This window comes from Leuciscus leuciscus (assembly GCF_965113295.1).
Source record: "Leuciscus leuciscus genome assembly, chromosome: 25".
Taxonomy (NCBI): Eukaryota; Metazoa; Chordata; class Actinopteri; order Cypriniformes; family Leuciscidae; genus Leuciscus; species Leuciscus leuciscus.
This window is the reverse complement of record NC_138724.1, coordinates 10,510,549-10,532,938: the sequence shown is the minus strand read 5'-3', so window position 1 is coordinate 10,532,938 and position 22,390 is coordinate 10,510,549. Positions and strand designations below refer to the sequence as shown.

At 36.6% G+C, this 22,390-nt stretch overlaps 1 protein-coding gene across 1 annotated transcript in view; it reads right to left on the bottom strand.

Moving 5' to 3' along the window:
* Positions 1-177: 177 nt before the first annotated feature.
* The window catches only part of LOC309489974 (FYVE, RhoGEF and PH domain-containing protein 6-like), a 35,999-nt gene continuing 13,786 nt past the window's right edge, over positions 178-22,390 (bottom strand). Inside the window, exons 4-21 of the mRNA XM_082158929.1 lie at positions 19,279-19,343; positions 19,019-19,049; positions 18,158-18,309; positions 16,896-17,052; positions 15,817-15,904; positions 11,286-11,336; positions 11,093-11,151; positions 10,933-11,004; positions 10,780-10,848; positions 10,333-10,416; positions 10,116-10,195; positions 8,265-8,367; positions 8,041-8,187; positions 4,162-4,270; positions 3,961-4,049; positions 2,859-2,993; positions 626-768; positions 178-510 (exon numbers count right to left, since the gene is read on the bottom strand). Coding sequence (XP_082015055.1) covers positions 474-510; positions 626-768; positions 2,859-2,993; positions 3,961-4,049; positions 4,162-4,270; positions 8,041-8,187; positions 8,265-8,367; positions 10,116-10,195; positions 10,333-10,416; positions 10,780-10,848; positions 10,933-11,004; positions 11,093-11,151; positions 11,286-11,336; positions 15,817-15,904; positions 16,896-17,052; positions 18,158-18,309; positions 19,019-19,049; positions 19,279-19,343 — 1,671 coding nt within the window. The 3' untranslated portion in view covers positions 178-473. The remainder of the gene's footprint in view (positions 511-625; positions 769-2,858; positions 2,994-3,960; positions 4,050-4,161; positions 4,271-8,040; positions 8,188-8,264; positions 8,368-10,115; positions 10,196-10,332; positions 10,417-10,779; positions 10,849-10,932; positions 11,005-11,092; positions 11,152-11,285; positions 11,337-15,816; positions 15,905-16,895; positions 17,053-18,157; positions 18,310-19,018; positions 19,050-19,278; positions 19,344-22,390) is intronic.

The following is a 22,390-nucleotide window of genomic DNA, read 5'->3' as shown; positions in this document are numbered from 1 at the left end:
GGCTAATTGTAATAGCCTACTATAAATACCTGAGCCTGATGAGTGATAATAAATAGTTGATTAAAATAAATGTATAATTATTATACTAATTGGAATACAATATAAAATATGTTTAAGTATAAAGAATATTCTAAAACAACATATTCTAAAATGACAAAATACTGAAATGAAAGAAAAAACGATAAAAATACATTTATTGAGTGCACCTAACTGGTTGTACAATGGCTTTGCCATAAATGATACATAATGACTGCTTAATAAAATGATTTTTACTATATTATTCAAAAGCATTATCAGATATATTATCAATTTAATAACTAAAAACACTCACTTCACAAATTTCATTGTAACAATTGGACATACAAAAGTGGCGAGCCACAAATTTAAACAAGTTAGTCATGAGGTAACTTTAATATTGTCTTTTGTATGAAGATCTGGTCTGATAGTTGTCAAGGTTGTTAAGGAAGAGAAGCTTATAGAACTGTGGCTTCCTGGAATGCTTCAATCCATCTATGAGAGAGAGAAAAAAATATATAATATGATTATATTTAAATGTAATATTAGTATGTAATTATTACTACAGGTGTACCTTCATATTTTACATTTTTTATATCAATACATTTACCTTTCAAAGATCTGTCTGTCACTTGCTCTGAAAATGTAGTAGAGCATGTCTTTGTGATAAAGTTTAAAATGCAATGAAGATTCTGATTTCTCTGTTCGGAGAGAGAATCCGAGAAGGGGTAGACTTTCCAAAGCTGCTACATCCTGTATGGATACAACAATTAAAATAATATATAAAGGCTAAATAAATAACAAAAATTTAAATTTTTGTAAATTTTGTAAAAAATTTTGTAAAAATTTCAAACTGAAAATATTTATAATACAGTGTATAAAATACATTTATCAAGCACAATGAACTGGTAACAGTGGATTCATTAGCTGATTAAATACAATAAAGTGTGGTCATAAAGTGAAAATATAGCAGCATAACACAATTTTTACTACATCATGCAAAAACAATCAGATAAATTAAGGAAAAGCTCTGAATAACTACAAAACATTCACTTCACAATATGTAAAAGAGAAAACAAAAAAAGCAGTTTATATTGGTGGACATGCTGTGTACTGTACAAAATAAGGAAAAACTTAATTTTCCTTAATCTTTTGATGAGAAAAAAGTGAATTGAAACTAAGCCGAAAAAACTGCTCGCTCGTTTGCTGGAAGTTTGATGACAGAAACCACACATTAACACATGCTTGGCCAGATTTACACATCAATTACTATTTGTGTGCTCAGAAACTTGACCCACCAAGTCACTTGACAGTGGATAGATACTATCATTCCAAAACACCAGAAGCACAAGAAATATGAGTAGCATTTATCATTTCAGTCCGTTTCAGACTCTGATTTTTCAGATTTATTTTCTTATTACACCTTCTTGGTATTATTGTGCTTAATTCACCTGTGCATGCCATGCCAAATTCCAAACGTTTGTCTTAGTAGCCTAGTCTTTCATCAAAATAGTTTTATCTCACACCATCTAATCCTTTATCTCAAGGTTTCTGGTTGACTTGTCATGTTTACAATTTTTTTACTTGCTGGGATTTGCAGCAAACTGTCTAATTTATTTCATGAATAGAGATCTCCAAATTAAATATACATAGAGTCATGGTCAGAATTATTGTCACCCTTGGTAAATATGATCAAAGAATGATGTGAAAATAAATCTGCATTGTTTAACCTTTGATCTTAAAAAATTTTTTAAATCACAAAAATATAACATTTCATTGAAGTAAAACAAATGAAAGTGGGGGGAACCCACATTATCAAATAATGTTTTTTCTCTAACACACGTTGGGGTTAAATATCTTAATAGAAGTATATTCACAAATATAATATTTACAATTTTTAGCACACTAACTAGGAGCATGAAATTATCAAAAAAATAGTTCTGATGTGTAGCAAAAGATTGTTGGGATTCACAATATATAAAGTGGCTTCCATAACTACTGTATCCAAAGCACAAGAAGCTCATTTAGTCTATTCCAAAGGCCATATTAACAAAATATAGACTTCTGGTAATCCACATTTTGGTCTCATAAGGCCAAATACATCATTTTGGATCTAGCAGCACCCAAAATAAATGGCATAGCAAGGGGGAGGAGTACATACTCCAGGAGTTAAACATTAGATGTGAAAATTTGTCGTGAATTTGGACACTCAATGCCAAGAAGGGTCAGAGCAGTATCCTTATATTTTTGGAAGATGTACTAGAATATTGCTTGTTGTTTCTTGGATTTAATCAAGGGTGTACTCAATTTTGCAACCATTAATTTAAGCAAATTTGGCCATTTTACTTATTTTACAGATATTGATGACCTTTTTCTCTGTTTTTATTAAGTATAGCCTAGTACATTTAATATAATTTTTTATCTTTAAATGAACTGTAATAGTCATCATTAATAAATATATTAATACAAATATCGGTAACACTACAAAATAAAATCAGTTAATGCATTAACTAACATTAATAACAATGAGTAATACATTTGCTACAGTATTTCTTCATCTTTCTTAACATATAACAATAGTTTATAAAAATACAACTGTTCATCGTTTGTTCATGTTAGTTCACAGTGCATTAACTAATGTTAACAAATAAAACTTTTTATTTTATTAATGTATTAGTAAATGTTGAAATTAACATTGATTAATAAATGCTGTAGAAGTATATTTTTAATTCTTAGTCCATGTGTTAAGTGTTATCAAAATATATTTTTATGCACAGAGGTCGTGTACTCATTTATGCTGAGTTTTTCATTATATTAAAATTTCTGAATTTATATAATCTTACCTCACTGGCAGCATATGTGTACAGAACTTTGTTCATGATGACAAACCAGAACCGTTTCCACGGTTTCCTGTTGGCTTTCCTGTTGGAGAGGTCCAAGTAGCCGCTCATCGAGGACCCATCTGTGTTAGCTGAAACCTAAAATAATAATAAAAACATTATTGTTATCAAACAGTTGTGCTGGTTAATATTTTTGTGGAAACCTTCATTTTTTTATGATTCAAAAGCATTCATTTGAAAATCGTTTGTAACATTATAAATGCATTTATTGTCACTTTTGATTAATTTAATGCATCCTTGCTGAATAAAAGTATCAATTTCTCATCTTCAAAAAAAATAAAAAAATATCCAAACGTTTGAACGATATGTATGAAATTAACTCATAAATGTAACTCATACTAGTCAGATTTATAGTCAGTTTTACAGTTTGCACAGGTGTTTTTAATCAGTCAGGCCAAAAACAAAAAACTAATCTCTGGATTTGCCAAAGTTTGTTCATTTATTACTTTGTCTTATTTTCTCATCCATGATTTTTCTGCCTACCTTGCCGCAAACATTTCAAAAGGGTTTTCAGATTTCACAATTTTCTTTTCTTTTTTTTTCTTTTTTTAATTGGCCAGATAGCATATTTTCACCTGCCAAAATCACGGTTGAATTAAATCCCTCAAGCATGGTTGATAAATCAAATACTAGCATTATTTTCACAAAATTATAGATTTAAATATCACACATCACATACATGTCTTTAAGATAATTTGCTAAACTATGCTAAAGAGTACAAATAAATAACAGGTGTTTTAACAATGTCTGGAATACAGCATAGAAAAAGACAGATAAGATAGATTAGACATGATGCTGAACACTTGATAGCTCCTCCACACACGCGCGCGCGCACACACACACACATTCACACAAGTTCTTCAGGACAGAGTCTATCAACTGACACCCTCTGTCTTTCTAAAAATCACTATCAGCGTTTGGAGAGCTCATTTCTCACTTCTCAAGACAATTGTCAATGGCTCAATACACTGTGAAACTGTCTTTATTATATTAAGTCAATTTTGATTGGCATTTAAAAGACAGTTGCAGTTCTTTGGATCATCACCTCTTTTAGGGCTGCTGGTATTTTCTTCTGCTTTCTGAATGGAAAGGAACCAGGGGACTTAGTAGGCGAATTACTGGGTTCTTCGTCACCTAATATGAGTAAAATATCACACAGGCTCTTATTTTATAGAAATCAATACAAATACATAAAAATACATTAAAGCAGACAGTGTTTCTGTATGAGTGTGTTTGCATGATGAACCTGAATTGCTCTGCTGCAATGCAGAAAAGCAGAGATCGCAAACTCGCGCAAGGCGATTCTTCATATATTTCAGTGGCTGTTCATTAGTCGAACAGGCCTGACACACAACCTACATGCCAAGAGAAAAGAATGCATGCACACATAAGCATCACTGAACAATTACTATGCAACAGAAAGACTGAAAGAAAACATTACACAAGTAAAAAACAATAATACAATTTTCCTTACAATCACATATAAGAACACTTTCCTTAAATATTTCTTCAAATAAAAAAGTAAAAACTATTTTTAAAATAATATAAATTTTTAATATGAATTATAAAAGGGGCTATATGTATATAATTTTCATGTATTAATCGACAAAGCTTGTAACAAAACTTTTAAAAAACAAGACCTTCCCTGCCATCCTAGGTTTTCAAAAATTAAATTTTTATGTAAAGAATTCGGGATGTTTTTGCCAGGAAAATCAAAAGGATGTGACGTTTAGAACCTCTCTCTTCCTTTCAATGACATATGAAATGAATACAATGTTCAGGATAATGCCGTAAGCTCTGCACTGTATGAGAACTGTTTTGTCCATGCTGCTAAGAAAAATTTACTAAATTAATAACTAATATTTTTTTTCAATGGAAATTAATCAACACTAAACTTACTTAAACTGGACAATGACTTTCTTCTAGAGCTTCTATACAGCCAACACAAACTTTGTTGCATTCATTTCTCACTGTACAGCTGCTTCAACAATCTGTATTGTAAAAAGCGCTATATAGGCTAAATAAAGGAGACTTGATTTGACTTGACTAATGTCAATGTGTCATGCAAAGAAAATGGATTCAAACTATAGTCTCACATAAATACTCTATAGTCTCAAATATACTTTATAATCAATCTATTATAACAGTGTAACTTTAATTACCTCATCTGTCGTCATAATGCAGGTGAATTGCAGAGCTTGAGTAAACATATGCACATCGCTATGATCAGATGCTTTTAACTGCTGCTTTCTCACCGCTGTCATTTTTGTTATGTTTATTTTGTTATTGAGAGGAAAGCGCACATATTTACATATTTGTCTAAACATCGCTCTCAGCAGCGTGGACCGAGTCAGGATGTTCTTTAACTGTATGTCGCTGCAAAGGTATTTCCAACTTCTTTTTACTTCTAAGCAAAGAACGGAATAGAAATTCGCCCTGAGTATATGAGGGCCTTGAATCACTTTCCAGTCTCTTGTATATGCACGAGCAATAAGTTGCTGGCTGCAGTTCCCTTAACGGCCACGGGTGTCGCTAGTAGAGTTGTGCAAGAATGACATCAAAACCAGGAAGACTAATTTTCCTATGGGGTTTTATTATGGGGTTTTCAATATACGAATAAAATAAAATCTGTGTTAAACATAAGTTGATGATAGTTCAAGAATTTCATTCTTTTAATGTTGATTTTTTTCTTTATATTAGGTATGATGTTGAATCACCCTGACATTTTTAACTTTCGAAAAGTTTGAAGTTTTAAAAGCTGCAATGGATTGATAAAAATGTTTGCTTGTTTCTTCTATAGGCTATAGAAAATAACATGGAAATATCTTGAGATTGTGTTAACCACAGACCTCTTTTCAGATATTTAATCAAAAACTTATATAAAAACTCATTGACTTTGGGACAATGTAACCGGAAGTTAAAAAATGCTGAGTTTCCGAGTTTTATGACTCATTCATGCGGCACTCTATTGCACCTGGTATCAATGTCATCATGCCAGTTCACAATATGCCTGCCAAGCCAGAGCTTGTTCACGTCATGGCCGCCACGCCTGAGTCTTCAGCCAAGATGGCCACCACCACAGAGCCTCATCACGCCATGCAAGTTTCCCCATATGTTTTTCTGGGAGGGGACTATAGGAGACAAGCTCTTGCGGATGCAGAGCTTGGTTCACTGCTAACCTCCTCAACGCTCTCAAGCCCAGCACTCCCAAGTCCAGTGGTCCCAGAGATCCTACCACTGTCAGCTGCACTCCCTATTATGGGGATCGCTCACTGGTGTGTTTGGGCTCCACACACCTCTGCTCCTCCAGAGGCCGTCCACAAACTCTCTGTGCCTCATGTCACAGCCACGGAGGCCGTCCACAAACTCTCTGTGCCTCATGTCACAGCCACGGAGGCCGTCCACGAACTCTCTGCGCCTCATGTCACAGCCACGGAGGCCGTCCGCAAACTCTCTGTGCCTCATGTCACAGCCACGGAGGCCGTCCGCAAACTCTCTGCGCCTCATGTCATGGCTACAGAGGTTGTCCATTCCCCCTCTGGCCTTCCAGACCAACCTCTGCTCAACAGTCCATGGTTTCCGTCATTACTCTACGGCCCAGGTCTGCCATCACCCCATGGTCCATGTCCACTCCTGCATCATGACCCTCTGCTCCATGGTCCAGGCCCGCCACTGCTCCACGGTCTAGGTATACTATGGCCTCACGGCTCATGCCCACCAATGCTCCACAGTCCAGGTCCACTGCCATGTTATGATCCGGGCCCAATTCCCCTTCATGGGCCTGGCTCTTCTTCCCTTCCCCTAGACTGCCTCTGTTCCACCACCCTCCCAGACTCTTGTTTGGGTTTTGTTTTTGTGTGGGTATTCCTGCAAGACGTCAGGTGCCGCATTTTTTGGTTTTGTTTGTTTCATGTTTAATGTCTTTTATTTTGGTAATTTGCCTTTAGTCATGTCATGTGATTCCCTTTTCCCTCATGTGTTCTTGCCATGTGCTCCCCTTGTGAATGTGTCATGTTGTCATTGGTTGATGTGGTCATGTGGTTTCTCAGTTCTGTTCTGTCATTCTCCTACGCTGTTGACATAGTGTAAACAATGCAGCGCTTCCTGGTTCTACGTCAGACCGCCGCCTCACTATTGGCTAGCTCCTGCGTTAGCATCACACGCATGTCGTGGTGCTCACGTGACCAGTGTTGGCCAATAGTGAGGCGGCGTTCTGAAGTAGAACCTGTAAGCGCTGCGCTGTTTACACAATTTCAACAACGTAGGAGAATGACGTGGAAGAGAAGAGATTGATGAATAAAGTCATTATTTTGGGGGGGGGGGTTGCGCACAAAAAGTATTCTTGTCACTTCATAACATTAAGGTTGAACCACTGTAGTCACATAGACTATTTTAACGATGTCTTTCCTACCTTTCTGGGCCTTGAAAGTTGCAATGACGTTGCTGCCTATGTAGGGTCAGAAACATCGGATTTCATAAAAAATATCTTAATTTGTGTTCCGAACATGAACAAAGGTCTTACGGGTTTGGAACGACATGAGGGTGAGTAATCAATGACAGAAATTACATTTTTGGGTGAACTAACCTTTTAAGTCCATGTTTCAAGCCAGATCTTTGTTTATTTTGTATTTTGTTCATGTTTGTATTAAAATAAAACTGCCCTTGGGTTCACCTGCAACTCGCCTTCAGTGGACTTATGTTACACCGAGATTCTTCATGTCAGTGAATAAATACATAGATTCGCATGGAATGATCGTGTGCTTTAATGGTCTGTTGGTAGAACTTTTGTGTGTGTCAAAGAGGTTCTGGGTTCTAATCTGCCCTTGTTTTGTTCTTTTCTAAAGAACGAATTTCTAATCAAAGAATTATTTGTATTAGGTACATCCTTGCCGCAAGATGTTTCAAAAAGTGGTGGGGACAATATCGACCCTGGCAAAAAGTGGTGGGGACATGTCCCACCCATCTCACCCGCAAATTATGCCTATGACAGAAAGTGTTTTTGAGTGATTGGATCACACAGTGGACATGCATCGCCACACTGGTTTTGCTGCTTGTGATCAGATTACCAAGAATGGAATTTAATATCAGATGTAAATGGGGTCTAAAGGGAGCAAAATCTTCTCACCTTCCCACAGGCTCTGCAATGGTGGCGTCTCCAGGCAAGGGTGAACTCAGAGGTGCAGATCATACACATAGTGACTCTGTGATCTGGGATCCATATTGGGCGTCTGGTTCCCAGCTGGGCCTTAATGTCTACAACGTCTTGGGTTGCCTGGAAAGTTTCATTGATTTAGTTTACAACAAAATTGCACACATGAAGATTATTATAAAGTTTATGAGTCAGTTTACCATCTCAGGGTTTCTAACTGAGGTGAAGGTGGTCTCTTTCTTGGTATAATCGTTGATTGTAGAAGAAATAGCCTGTAGCCACTCATCTCGACATGCAGCAGAACTTTGCGGATAAAACCATGAGAGTTTGTAAATCAGAAACATACACATTCAATTGTATGAATTTGTTATGGGGCATGAAATAAATAAGGCTCAGTATTCACATGGAGCAAAAAATATTAAAAAAAAATTTGCAAAATATATAAAAATTCTATCATAATTTATTTACACTTTTGTCATATACCAAGTAAGGAATAATTGATAACGGGCTGTTTAATCATAAGAAAAATAAGGCACACCCGAGGTGGTAATGCAGCCACTACGTGAAGCAGATTACACCTCGGGTGTGCATTATTTTTCTAATAATTCAACGGCCCGGAGTCAGTTATTCCGCTTATACAACAGTTACCACACCTCAAAACATTGTTCAGATGATTTATTTCAAGACATTTGTTTGTCAGGTTTTTGTCCTTGTGTGTAGGACTAATTTCTCCTTACGACCTTCCAACCTTTTGTGGATGACCCTGAATACGTTGTTGGATGATTTGAATTCCGATTGCCCAATGATGTTGTATTTGGATTTATGGCGGTTCAGTCCAGCTCTTAGGGAAAGACAACTTGACACTGAATACTCTGCGCTGGACTGGTTTCAGACGGTGGCATAGAAAGCTCGCAGCTGGGCATTTAAAGTGCCTGTCCCCTCTCAATCTACTTTTTTTACCTTAAGCCAGTCGTTAAAAACATTGACAGCCCAATCTGTTGTTTTGTTGGTTTTTCTTCATGTTTTTCACCTTCGAGTCTGTCCAGCTGTTCTTCACTGATTATTTTATGTCTTTTGTTGTTGCCGGCTGCCTTCGATGTCCACTTCCTTTTATTTATTTTTTTCATCTGGACTTTCCAATACTGCTGTTGCCCAGTAGTTGAAATGATCATGTTCATAAATATTAAAATTCACTTTCAAAAAATCTAAATTGTTATGTATATGATATGATATGACGCAGCGCCTGAAAATAGTTCCCAGCTCCTAGCCTATTTTCAGGCGCTGCGTCATATCATTACGCCTGCTGCACCCATGGTGCGGCAGCAAAGTTTCTTGATTATTACGCAGGAATGAGAGTATAGTTCCTAGCCATATCAGCCAAGAAAATCGCAACTTTTCATTTTCCGCCATTCTTAGTACACGATGTAACTACAGAAGAGTCAAGTTTTAAATAGGAAAAATATCGAAACTCTTTGGTCATTTTTTTGAGAGAGATGCTAATGGTCTTGTCCGATTCAGTGATCTATGCTACCGCCAGACCCGGAGTTCGGCTGAATGGATTCAAAAACGGTAAAACTCAACTGTTTAACTCTGGGGGAGTTGTAAAATGAGCCTATTTCCAAAAAAAGTGGAGTATCCCTTTAACTACGCGAAGTGATATGGAACTGTAATGCGGTCAAGACCTGGAACGACTTAAGCCGTGCGCTTCCCTAAAAAGAATTGCACACCTTAGAACGTTCGTCAGCTAGTCAGATTCAGGCATAGCATAGTATAAACCTGTATAACTTTCTTGCTTCTGTGGAACAGAGGATATTTTGAAAAATGACTTTCCCTTGTCCATACAATGTTGTCACTGACAAAAGAACATTCTTTAAAATTTATTTAGTGTACATGTAGGTTTGGTACAACATAAGGGTGAATAAATAATGACAGAATTAGATTTTTTAATTTTTTAATTTTTGTGAACTTTAAGAGTAAATGAATGGATAGCACAAAAAAAATAGCGTCACATCATCGACCCACATGATTTAAAACTCATTAAAGATTCTCACCTGGCAGATAAAATGAAAGATCGTTCAACACTCTCAATGTTCAGCTCATTTTGATACCCCTCTTGACTAGGTTTACTAACCTGAGGAAAATACAGATAATAACAGAAAAAAAGACAATATGAAATTTATATAAATATTGCACTTTTTACTAAAATTATAGATGACAATTGTTTAATTATTTCATTTTAATATGATAAATTTAGAATAAAGATCTCACCTTCATCCCAGCCAATGACAGTACGTTGTTCAGTTTGAAATTGCCCGATGCTACTGGCGTGGTATAAAGAAGACTATCATTTGTCTGTTCAAATACAATAGAAATACATTTTTATAGAGCAAGAAAAAGTAACAAAGGTTTTTTTAATGTTAAAGATATTGAAAAAAAGTACCTGCGCAAAAGTTCACATAAAATAAAAAAAAACACCACAAGTTCTGCCTTTGATTCGATTTTCTTTTCTGTATTCTATATATTCTATTGTTCACTAATACTATCATCTAACATACTAACATCTATGAAAAAATTAAGTCCTATGGTAAAATGAAGCCCTGCACACTGAATAGAGTGTTTCACTAGGAAATATGTCTCATATACAGTTGCATTGTGAATATTGTTTCATGTCATTTTTAATAAAATTGAATGAGAATTGTGACAACTGTCACTTACTAAGAAGAACATTCTCGGCTGCATCACTTTCCTGGAGAGCTTCATCAGGATCCCTTCCTTTAACAAAACCTAAAGAAAGATATATTGATATATTTCAAAAGCATTTACTGTTGCAAATAGTTCAACAAGAGTGAACCGTTGTTGTTAACCTACCCTTCCTGGTTGGACAATCACATGATTCCCAATTAAGCGGCACTGAACCTCATAGAGCTTCTGGGAGTTATCCTGTTTGAAAACAAAAATGTGCTTTTCTCAAGATTTACCAAGAAAAGTTATAGTTATTTTAGAAAGTAAAAAATGTATTCTGAATTACCTCTTGTCTTACGAATTCATTGGCATGATTAGCCACCTCCTTTACTATCACTAGGGCAGCTGTAAAGATTTATAAAGATTTTAAAAAAAAATCCATATAATAGAAGATTCAGATCAGGTTTTCATACTGTATGTATTTAGATGATTTAAAGGTGTGCCTAATAATGGAAGATTTCGAGAGCTTTTATTTTCACCTTCTGCATCTCTGTAGTCTGGAGATTCTTCATCTAGATTGTTCAAATAATCTGAGGAAAAAATTAATATTTAAAAATATTATATATATATATATATATATATATATATATATATATATATATATATATATATATTATAAATATGTCAAGTCTTTAAAAATGTATGCATTTCAAATATTTTTTATTTTATTTTTAAAATAATAGTAAACAATAAGAAGTTGCCATTTCACTAGCTCATTTTTAATAAGAAACTTAATCCAAACTTTTACCCAGAAAACAATCACGTGTTGCAAATGCTGCCTCCATGATGCTGCCTTTAGTTTCAAACCAATAAAAGTTGACTGTAATGTAATTCTAATAATCTACAATAATCCTTAGTTACTTATGTAATCAAGTGCATTAGCATTAATAAATACATTTTTTACATTTTTGTATCATTAAGCCTCTACTGCTTACACAACACAAAACATGTGGCCTGTGGAGCACAAATCAGATTTCTGCTTTGTAAATCTGATTATGTGTTTGCTGTAGTAAAATAAAAGCATTAACGCCAACATACCCGACATACCACACAAAAATGTTCTGAAAGCAGGTCCTTGTGTTTAGATATTTGGATGTTACAACTGGCCATCTGAAAGTGTCCTTGTTTATGGCGTTTGTGTATACATAATTAAATAGATAATATACTATAAATGATCTAAAGGACTTACCTAAGTCAATAAATGTATGAGGTGGCAAGGTGGTACACACGGGGTAAAACCAGCACGGGACAAAAGACACACAGTATTGATACAAATATTTTAGCTAAATTAATATGCTTTTAATAATGTCTAAGTTGATACTTGTTCAAAACAATCACTTTAGCAAAGTTTGTACTATTTTTTGGTTTATTTTGATAAATTAAATAATTCATTTTTGTTCAATAAATATACTGTCATCAAAATATTCATTTAAAAAATACAGAAACAAAATTATTTCAAAAATATATATTCTTGAGACCTTTGTCTCAAAATATACTTAATAATTTAAGCAATTCTCAATTGCTACATAAATCATTGGGAAAAAAAACATAAAATTTTAGATCAAATTAGCGAAGAATCAAATTTGCCGCATTCAAGTCAAGGATCAGCCAAATTTCCACGTTCATCATCAAAAGCCGTTGTTAAGAAGAATCAAATTTGCCGCATTCAAGTCAAGGATCAGCCAAATTGCACGTTCATCATCAAAAGCCGTTGTTAAGAAAAGTGCTTAGCTGAATTTTGTGCCATCTAATGGTTTAAAAGAGAATAAAGTCAAATGCACCTTTTACCCCAGTGTGACTTTAGACCCGTTGTATCCTAGATAATATAGATTTATTCTGTATAATATTAAATTAAATGTCTAATACTTCCATAGTTCCATTTAAGATTAGGCAGCTCAGAGAGTGAGGGAGAGCCCACTGCGCATCTGCCAAATCAGACAGTTACAGGTAAAACTGTTAAACTGGCTGACAGTAAAGGAATAGAGGATGCTAGCGTGTGATAAGAAAGATAGACTTTAAATTATTTAATTGGTAATTAAAACAACATATACTGATTAAGCACAAAAGCCTAATTGTATTTACAATATGATTGTAAAAGGTTTGTTATTCATTCTCTATATTAAGATGATACTGCCTCCGAGTCAACCTCTTTATAGTGCCCTCTTTTTTGGTTTGGGCCACTGCCCCTCAAAATGTCTGTGCATGACCCAGCCATACAATTCACCAAACTAAGGTTCAATTCTGATTTACATTTAAATTTTAATTTGAATCTGATTTGATAGTCAGTGTCCTTTTTGCTTGCATATGAAAGATATTCTCTCTCTGCTAATAATGTAAATGACTCAGGGCAGTGTTTCAGAATCATTCAAACTGGTACCTCATGTGTTAAGAATCAATTAATAAAAGGGTTTTTTTGTGTGTGTGTTTTTTGTGGGAATCTACCCGCTACACTGGTTATGCTGTATATTTTTAATAAGCAACATCCAGGCAACTGCGTTGCGCTAAAAACCACTCAGAGCACTTTAGAAACTGCATAGCAATGTGCTAAATAGTCTTGGAGCTCAAACATGAATTGGCTAAACCGACCGTCTGTCAGCTGTCTCACGTCACCAAGGTCAGAGAAATCCCATCACATAGAGCCTCTTTCACCTAGATATGATCATATAGAGTCAGTGTCTGTTCCCCGAATTAGGACATACAAAAAAACTTCCAAACCCATCTATGGGTAAAAATTTAATTGATGTTCAACAAATAAAAAATAGATAATACAAATGAGCAAATGATAAAGCTTGGGTTGCTGAATATTCGATCCCTTACTTCAAAAGCACTTATTGTTAATGATATGATTACAGACTATAACCTAGATGTGCTGTGTTTGACAGAAACCTGGCTAAAACCAAAAAATTACATTACTTTAAGTGAGTCCACCCTCCAAGATTACTTTTATAAACATGAACCTCATCTGAAAGGCAAAGGGGGAGGTGTTGCTGTAATTTATAGTAATATTTTCAGAATTACTAAGAAGTCTAGAATAAAGTCGAAACGTTTCGAGAATAAAGTAGAAACGTACCAGAATACAGTCTTCTGTAGAAGTTGCGTGTGTGTGCATTCATAATGGCGAGCGTCCACTGGTGCATAGGACGTGCTTCCAATTCTGAATTTTTTGTGTGTGTTTCTCAAATATAATATATTATATAATATAACCACTGGTGGTGGTTGAGGAGAGATTCTCTGAAATGATTGTAAAGCGCTTTTAAGTGTAGGCCTACAGTAAACATATGAAAGCGCTATATAAATGCCTCATTCATGCATTCATTCAGCTGGATATCTTGATCCAGTCTGAAAAGTGTTTTCGCCTGTAGGCTAAAGTCTATTTCGGCGCAATATATTTTATAACGTCCTATAGCCTATGCCATGTTGGTAGATTTTCCTTTTCTTGAAAGGCAAGATAAAAGTAAAGCTATTATTTTGTGTAGTTCCAGTTCACACACACATACACACGCACGCACACGCCTGTGCGGCAATGTGAAATAACGGCAAGCACACACGCAACTTCTACAGAAGACTGTATTCTCGAAATGTTTCGACTTTATTCTCGAAATGTTTCGACTTTATTCTCGAAATGTTTCGACTTTATTCTCGAAATGTTTCGACTTTATTCTCGAAATGTTTCGACTTTATTCTCGAAATGTTTAGACTTTATTCTCGAAATGTTTCGACTTTATTCTCGAAATGTTTCGACTTTATTCTCGAAATGTTTCGACTTTATTCTCGAAATGTTTCGACTTTAATCTCGAAATGTTTCGACTTTAATCTCGAAATGTTTCGACTTTATTCTCGAAATGTTTCGACTTTATTCTCGAAATGTTTCGACTTTAATCTCGTAATGTTTCGACTTTAATCTCGAAATGCTAGATTTTTTTTATTTTTTTTTTACGTTTTTATTTTATTTTACGTTGCGGTTCAGGGCTTCCGTACAATATAGTAACAGTGGCTTGTATTAATATTTATTGTATAGGCTTTTCTAATCAATTCGTGCAACTAAACACAGATATGTATGTGTGTTCATGTTTAATATTTCCTCCATAATTACGTATATACTGTATTGTAATATTTTTTTTGTTAGGTCTGTTACCTTTGTCGGAAGTGTGCAGTAGACACACCCACATTAACAATTTCAATATATGACTTATCCTTTCCGAAAAGACCATAAACATTACAGACAACATCTGAAGTAACAATTAATTTACATACATATATAGTAAAACTAATCCTGTGAGACTGAGACGCTGCAAATCGGGTGATTTTAGATCAACGATTGGCTGTAAATCAATGATGCCCTCTGTCGGTAGGGAATTGTAAGATGGCCGCTCGAACACTTCCGGTGGCTTCACCGCCTAATGGCAGTTTAGAACGCAATGAACAATTCAGTCATTATAGGCCTACAAATCAGTGCTAGCAACTGCAGTGAGCTAAAACCTCTTACCTCTTAACCTCTTACGTGTACCAAAACCACACTTACTGCATGTTGTGCTAAATACCATCCAGAATACCTTAGCAACCGGATAGCAACAACCTGCTAACCATCCACAATACCCTAGCAAACTGCACTACAATGTGTTACTAATTGAAACACCACATAGAACAACACAACCTGGCCAAAAAAATTGTTGCAACCAAGTTCATTTCAGTTCAGTTCAATAACTGTGTTAAGTTCATCAATTGTGAAATTAGTTCAATTAATTTATAAAGCAGCTTTGCAGAAAACAGTGATGTCATCTTCCAGCTCAGTTCAGATCTCATCCAAAAGTGTCAGTTCAGTCAAACACACATTGCAAAGTGCTAAAAAAAACACACTAAAAACACCTTAGTGACAGCATGGCAACAAGCCAACACACTGGCAACTGCACCACAAGCAATGTGCTGAAAAAACTACTCAGAAAACCTTAGCAACCACATAGCAACACCCTGGAAACCACCCCACAATAACCAAAGTGTAAAAATTCTCACCAGTTAGGAGGAGTTGATATTGGGGAATCCTCTGGATAGGTTTAAGCATGTAATGTTTCACTGCGAGGTTAGCGCAGCACGGATTGCTCTGTATCATTGAGAAAGTAAGACAGAGAAAGAAAGACAGAAGATTAATTTTTGTTAGTACCCTAGTGAAAAAATTGTATACTTAAGCACAATTTATTCATATGTATTTTAGTATAACTAAATGTATTTGTGGCCCACTATAAATAGGTATAATTAAAGTCTGTTCAATTGGAACAACTAATTTTGTACTAAATGCATTTTAGTTGCACCTAATAGCGAACATTTATCTAGGTTAAAGTTAGAGCGGCCATGCCAGACGGATAAGTCTTCAGCATTTATGGTGTTTACAAGTCATGTCAGAAAGAACGTATTTACGCATTTAAATGTACATTAAACATCAGCACAACTCGTAATTATGAGTTTTGGTAACTTGGGTTTCCGAGTTAGGTGCGTGACGGTGAGAAAACAGGTCAGAGTCTGCCCCAGTGAAAAAACCTATATTATAACCTAATATTATAATTAAACTTTATTTGGAGTTCTTCTTTATTACACAATGCATATTTCTTAATATTAGCCTAAAATGTGTTTAATATCACTATTATTAAGGATAGTATGATCACTATATAATTTAAATGCAAGATATTTAAAGTGTACCTAAAGTATAGGCCTACTTGCAATAGTTCCACTTTAGCACAATCAAATATACTTCTTTAGTTGGACCTCAGCATTATTTACGGATAATTAAAGTGCATTTTGTACAAAATGAGTTGTTCTAATTTAGCAGACTTTAAGTAAACCAATTTAGTATTCCAATTGCAGGGTATTTATATTACATAAGTAAATAAATATGTAACTGCATTTGAAGTATACTTAGCATAAAATAAATGTATTTCAAATACATTTTAGTATATTTATTTTTCACTAGGGTAGTTTTTAAGAATGTAAAAAAAAAAGAAAAAAAAGAAAAAGAAAAAAAACACCCAAGAGACTATTCACATCACTACAAAGGCATTTAGGTATGAATTAAAAACAGGTCGGAGTGGTTCTAATACCTCAAACTCTTTGACGACTTTGGCAAATGCTGGGTTTTTCCGGCAATGCTCTTCTAGAAGTGCCACATTCTTGTCGAACTCACAAATATAATTGGAGTACATTTTGAGATAAGGTCCTTTCTTCACAAATATATCTGCTACACCACAATGCTTGTTCCTGTTTGAACAAGGAAACTTCTATAAATAGACTAGTTCACATAAAAATACAATCTGGCATCATTGTTTACACATGTTGTCTAAACCCATGGAACTTGAGATCATCCATGGAACTCAAAAGATATTTTGAAGATTGCCCTTTTCGAATCATTCAGACCAGTTTTGTGAACAAGATCAACTTATTTAATTGAAAAGACTCAAAATAATGTTGACCCAAAAGGACAGAGCAGGCCAATTCATTTTTAAATATTCATTTTTAAATAAACCCTTTAGTTTTTATCAATAATTTGGTCACACTTTAGTTTAGTTTAATTCTCACTAACTACGACTTTTGCCTCAATAAACTCCTAATTACTGTTTATTAATAGTAATAGTAGTTAGTAAGGTAGTTGTTAAGTTTAGGTATGAGGTATGATTGAGGGATGTAGTATATGGTCACGCAGAGTAGGACATTAATATGTGCTTTATAAGTAGCCTACTAATAAACAGTCAATATCTTAGTAATATGCATACTAATAAGCAACTAGTTAATAGTGAGAATTGGACCCTAAACTAAAATGTTACCAAAAATTTTGAATGCCATTTATTTCAATGACTTAATGAAAATTACTAGTCATGTCTAGTTTCCAGACCTTTTCTGGGCAAAATGCTTTAAGGAATTAGACCCAATGAGTATATATAGGTCAATGATGTGATGCTCATATTTGTCACTACAATTCATAAATACAAAGAGTTGAAAACACATTTTCTATGACAAGCAGGGGCACTGTAACGTGAGGGAAGGTTAGGATGATTCCAAGGGCCCTGGTCAGAGAGGTGGCTCAACGGGACATCCTACCCATTTTTAAGAACATTTTTTTTCTTTTAAATGCCACTGTTATATGCCATTGACCCATTTATCTGATTTCTTTCACTAGCCTAGCTATAACAAACATGATGTGGTTTTCAACAGTTTCTACAGTGACAATTTCCATGTAATCACAGCAAACCTACAAATGCACTGTACAGCTTCAGTAAGGCTGACTTCCCATTGTTTAAATATACATAAGAAGGTATGCAAGATTGCTGCTTTCTGGTATCTGTTGATGTTGGTGCAGTTGCATTACCAGTGAGCAACCCGTTCTTCCAGCTCGTTCAACAGGTCGCAATTTAGCTCGTACAGCTGAGGCAAAGAACACAAGATCTGGTTCACGACTCGCTCATCGATTACGGCTTTTCCCGCCTGACAGGAGGCCTTCAGTACCGCTTCACGAAAATCCTGCAAGGTTTAGGGAAATGAGATTAAACTATAGAAAAGTAAATCATTATTTTAGGAGTCACTATAATGACATTTTACCATTGGTAACAACAAAAGCACTGATAATGGCCAAAGTCTTTGTTTCTTAACACAGTAAAAACACCATGATATAGGCTATATACGGCCAGAATAATTCATCCACACCAGAAGAATTCATCACATTTTTATGGGTTCAGAACGACATGAGGGTGAACTCATTAAGGAAACAATGCCTTAACTTGGTTTATTTACTCAGTACACAGATTCTGAAATGGAAATGGCCCTGAAAAACTAAAGCCATTAACTATTAATAGTTCATGACTTTTTCACATCTAATTCAACTCCCCCACTGCTTCAGCACTCATACATCAATATATAAGAACTTTACTACCACTGAACTTCACTGCCATACACCCCACACATTGAAGCTACTGAATTGCCATTTGATTAAAAAAATTCCAACAAAACACTGATAAATGCAGTAAAATGAACAGATTCCCAACACTGACTGCAAGTAATAAGAAAGTATAAGAAGCAGATGAAGCAAACAAAAGCAGATTTAGAAAAGAACCCATGTGACTGATTAACTCACATTTCATGAAATGGGTGAAAAAGCAGGGCTTTTCTGTATTGTTTCCTACCTAACGTGACTGCACCTAAATCAGTTCAACAAGTTATAGGAAACACTTACTACATGGAGGAGCTTTAGTACTTGCACAAATCTGTGAAAAAGTATAATAAAGAGAAACATAAAAAATTATACATTTATTAAAAGAGGACTAATTTATGCAAACATTAAGATCCATATTGTGACTTTCTTTATTCTCTGGAACACAAAAGGAGAATCTGATGAAACTCTTTTCCAGAAAGTAACATCCACATATCACAAAACTTGACACATGTGGTAACCAGAAATTTAACAAAAGGTTTGATTGGATAAAACAGACTTACATTTTCTCAGAAGACAAGATCTCATTTACAATGTGTTTAGTTTTATTGGTCTTCTTCTCCTCAGTCTAGAAAAAATAAAAAAATATTTAGCTGTAGTTAATTATGCAAACTATGTATAGAACGTATTTATAAATTGCACTTGACCGTTTTATCTTTGCATATATGCTGTTCTGTAATATTTCTATAAATATATAACATTTATCTTTTAGGAATAATGAAGTGTTATATCTTATAAAGTGTTGGATGATTTCATAACATTTAGGGTGCTTTCACACTTGAGTCCCCTTTAAAAGCTCAGATCCTAGTAATAGTAATAATGGGGACCTCTCTGTGTTCATATTGTTGCTATTTTAAATCTACTGGTGAAATCAGGCAATATGAGAACTAGCAATTATTTACTCCATTTACTATTGAACATACACTATGTTAAGCATTCCATGCAGTGGTTTAATAATATAATTAAATATCTTGCGGGCTTAACACAAACATACAAACACAGATGTGTCTCTCTCAGAGTTTGGAAGCGGTTGAAATCACAGACAAGTGCATGTCATGAATAAATAATTTGGAGAGATCTGCCAGCAGAAGCAGGACATGATGAATGTACAGAGGTATCTGATGACCAAAATAAATTGGAATTTACAATGGATTTCACAATGTAGGCTATGTATGTTTTTAGTGAATATCATTAGCTGAGAGCGAACCATACTCTGGCCACCTCCTGAGATAGTCTTGGTTCGGTTTGCTTTAAAGGGGTCTGAGATCATTTGGAGTGTTCACATATGGGCCCAAACCCTGCTCAGAACCCTGAAAAGGACCAATTGTGAAAACACCCTTAAATATTTCTTAACCCCTTAACTGTCACCGTCCCGTACACTAAGTTTACGTCACTATATTACAATTAAATCCTAATTTAATCATGACAAACTATATATAGTTGGAAAGGTCTAAGACTCCTTAATAGATATTTCAGCACTGTTTTTTGTTACAATTTATGCAGGAACAGTAATAGATGAATTTATGACAAGAGCGCACCTCAAAAAATCTACATCATAACAGGCGTTTCTGCCGTTTGTCACAAAAAGTCGACGCACACACTTTTAATAATTGAAACTTTGGTTCTCTTACGAGAGGACTCTCGTACTGCGTAAGATATCTTACGCTAGGGGAAAATCCTTTTTCCGCGAGATATTGAAGCCAAAAATTATCCTTAATTTTGTAATAATGCAAAACGCGTTGCGGCAGCATGCAGACATAGGCGAGGCAGCTCGCGCGCCTATTGGCTGCTCTGCGGCAACTGCAGCAGCCTATCGAGCGAGGCCTGGCGTGACGCCAGACCCAATCAGGGCACTTCGCGCCCGCTGCGTCACGTCCCGCCGAAATGGGCGTGGTCTAGGCCTATAAATACCGCTCGCAGGCAGCTATTATCTGATTTTTCATCCTTCAAGCGAAGCACACGCATCGCTGGAGCTGGATAAGAAGCCGCGCCGTCTGAGAGAGAGCATCTTCAGCGGGACGAGTCACTGAAGTCGCTGGCCGCGCCGCCTTCCTTGCCTTCCTGCTGCGCTATCCGGCGTTATATCCTTTCTCTGCTACTGTGTTTATGTATGTGTGTGTGCTCGCCGCCGCGACACACACTCCCATTGCACTAAAAGAGCTGGGCGTCTTTTTCAAGACGCCCCTTTTCCTGATCACGCAGCTCTCGCGCTCGCTGACGGCGACTGCCCTCACTGCGAGCTAGTTGCTGCCTATGGTGACTCTGAGGACTCACCTGGCATCCTTCTCCGAGACTGCTCCTCCCCCTGTGGCTCAGTGGCGGAATCATTGGTTTTCCTCACGAGAGACCGGAGTTCGAATCCCGGTCTAGCGGCAGTTAAAATTATGCCGCCAATGCTTCGCTCTGTCAGTTCCCTGAAAAGCGACTGCAGATGTGCATTTTGCAGCCAACGAGCGCGTTGCACAACCCGCTCGCCTGCACCCAAACACCGTTTCTATGGTTTCCGTGCGTCACTGGCGAAAGGAGAAAAGAGCGTTTCTGGTCCCCCCGCGGACGGATCGACCTCCTCTTTCTCGTACATTTCTCATTCCCCTCTGAAGTTCGGGCGACTGGAAATGTCAGTATTGCAGTGAGCAAGCCTGTTGTAATACACGCATGCCTGCAACCAAACGCCAGCACGTTGACGCTCTCTTATAATACTCGCGCTAACTGAGTTACAATGTGTCTCCCCCTGTGGCCCAGTGGCAGACTCTCAGGTTTTTGCACGCGAGAGACCCGCGTTCGATCCCCGGGTCTACCGGCAGATAAAATTATGCCGTCAATGCTCGCTCTGTCAGTTCCCTGAAAAGGCGACTGCAGATGTGTATTTTGCAGCCAACGAGCGCATTGTACAACCCGCTCGCCTGCACCCAAACACCGTTTCTATGGTGTTCCGTGCGTCACTGGCGTAAGGAAAAAAGGGAGTTTTTCTGGTCCCGCTGCGGACGGACCAACCTCCTTTTTCCTATACATTTCCCATTCCCCTCTGGAATTCAGGCGACTGGAAATGTCAATATTGCAGTGAACAAGCCTGTTGTAATGCACGCAGGCCTGCAATAAACGCCAGCATGATTGACGCTTTCTGTTTCTATGGCAACTTCTCGCTCGTTCAGTTCCAGTAAATGTGACTGTTCCAGTGTTTTCTGCAGCCAACAAGTCGGTTCTGTCACCCGCTTGCCTGCACACACATGCCGTTTTCACGGCTACCCAGATAAATCCCCAAAAGAGTGTATTTTCTGGTGTCCCGGCCACGGCCGATGGTGTCTCATGTGTAGTAAGAATGCCCACTGCCCAGTGCCCATCCCTACACACAAGCACAGCCTGTCATACAGGGCTCGCGCACATAAAACCGACTCAGATCGGTCGCGCTTCAAACATGGTGAATGTGCCCACTACCCAGTGCCCACTAACACCGCGTTATGCATGTCTCATGGTTTCTGTAAAAACGAAACCAACGTGCACTCGCTTCACGCAAGCGAACGATGCTTTCGGTGTGATAAATGTGCCCGCTGTCCCGCGCCCACATCCACGCATAGACATGACAGTTCCCACGGGAACCGCCCAGCCCTCCCCCTC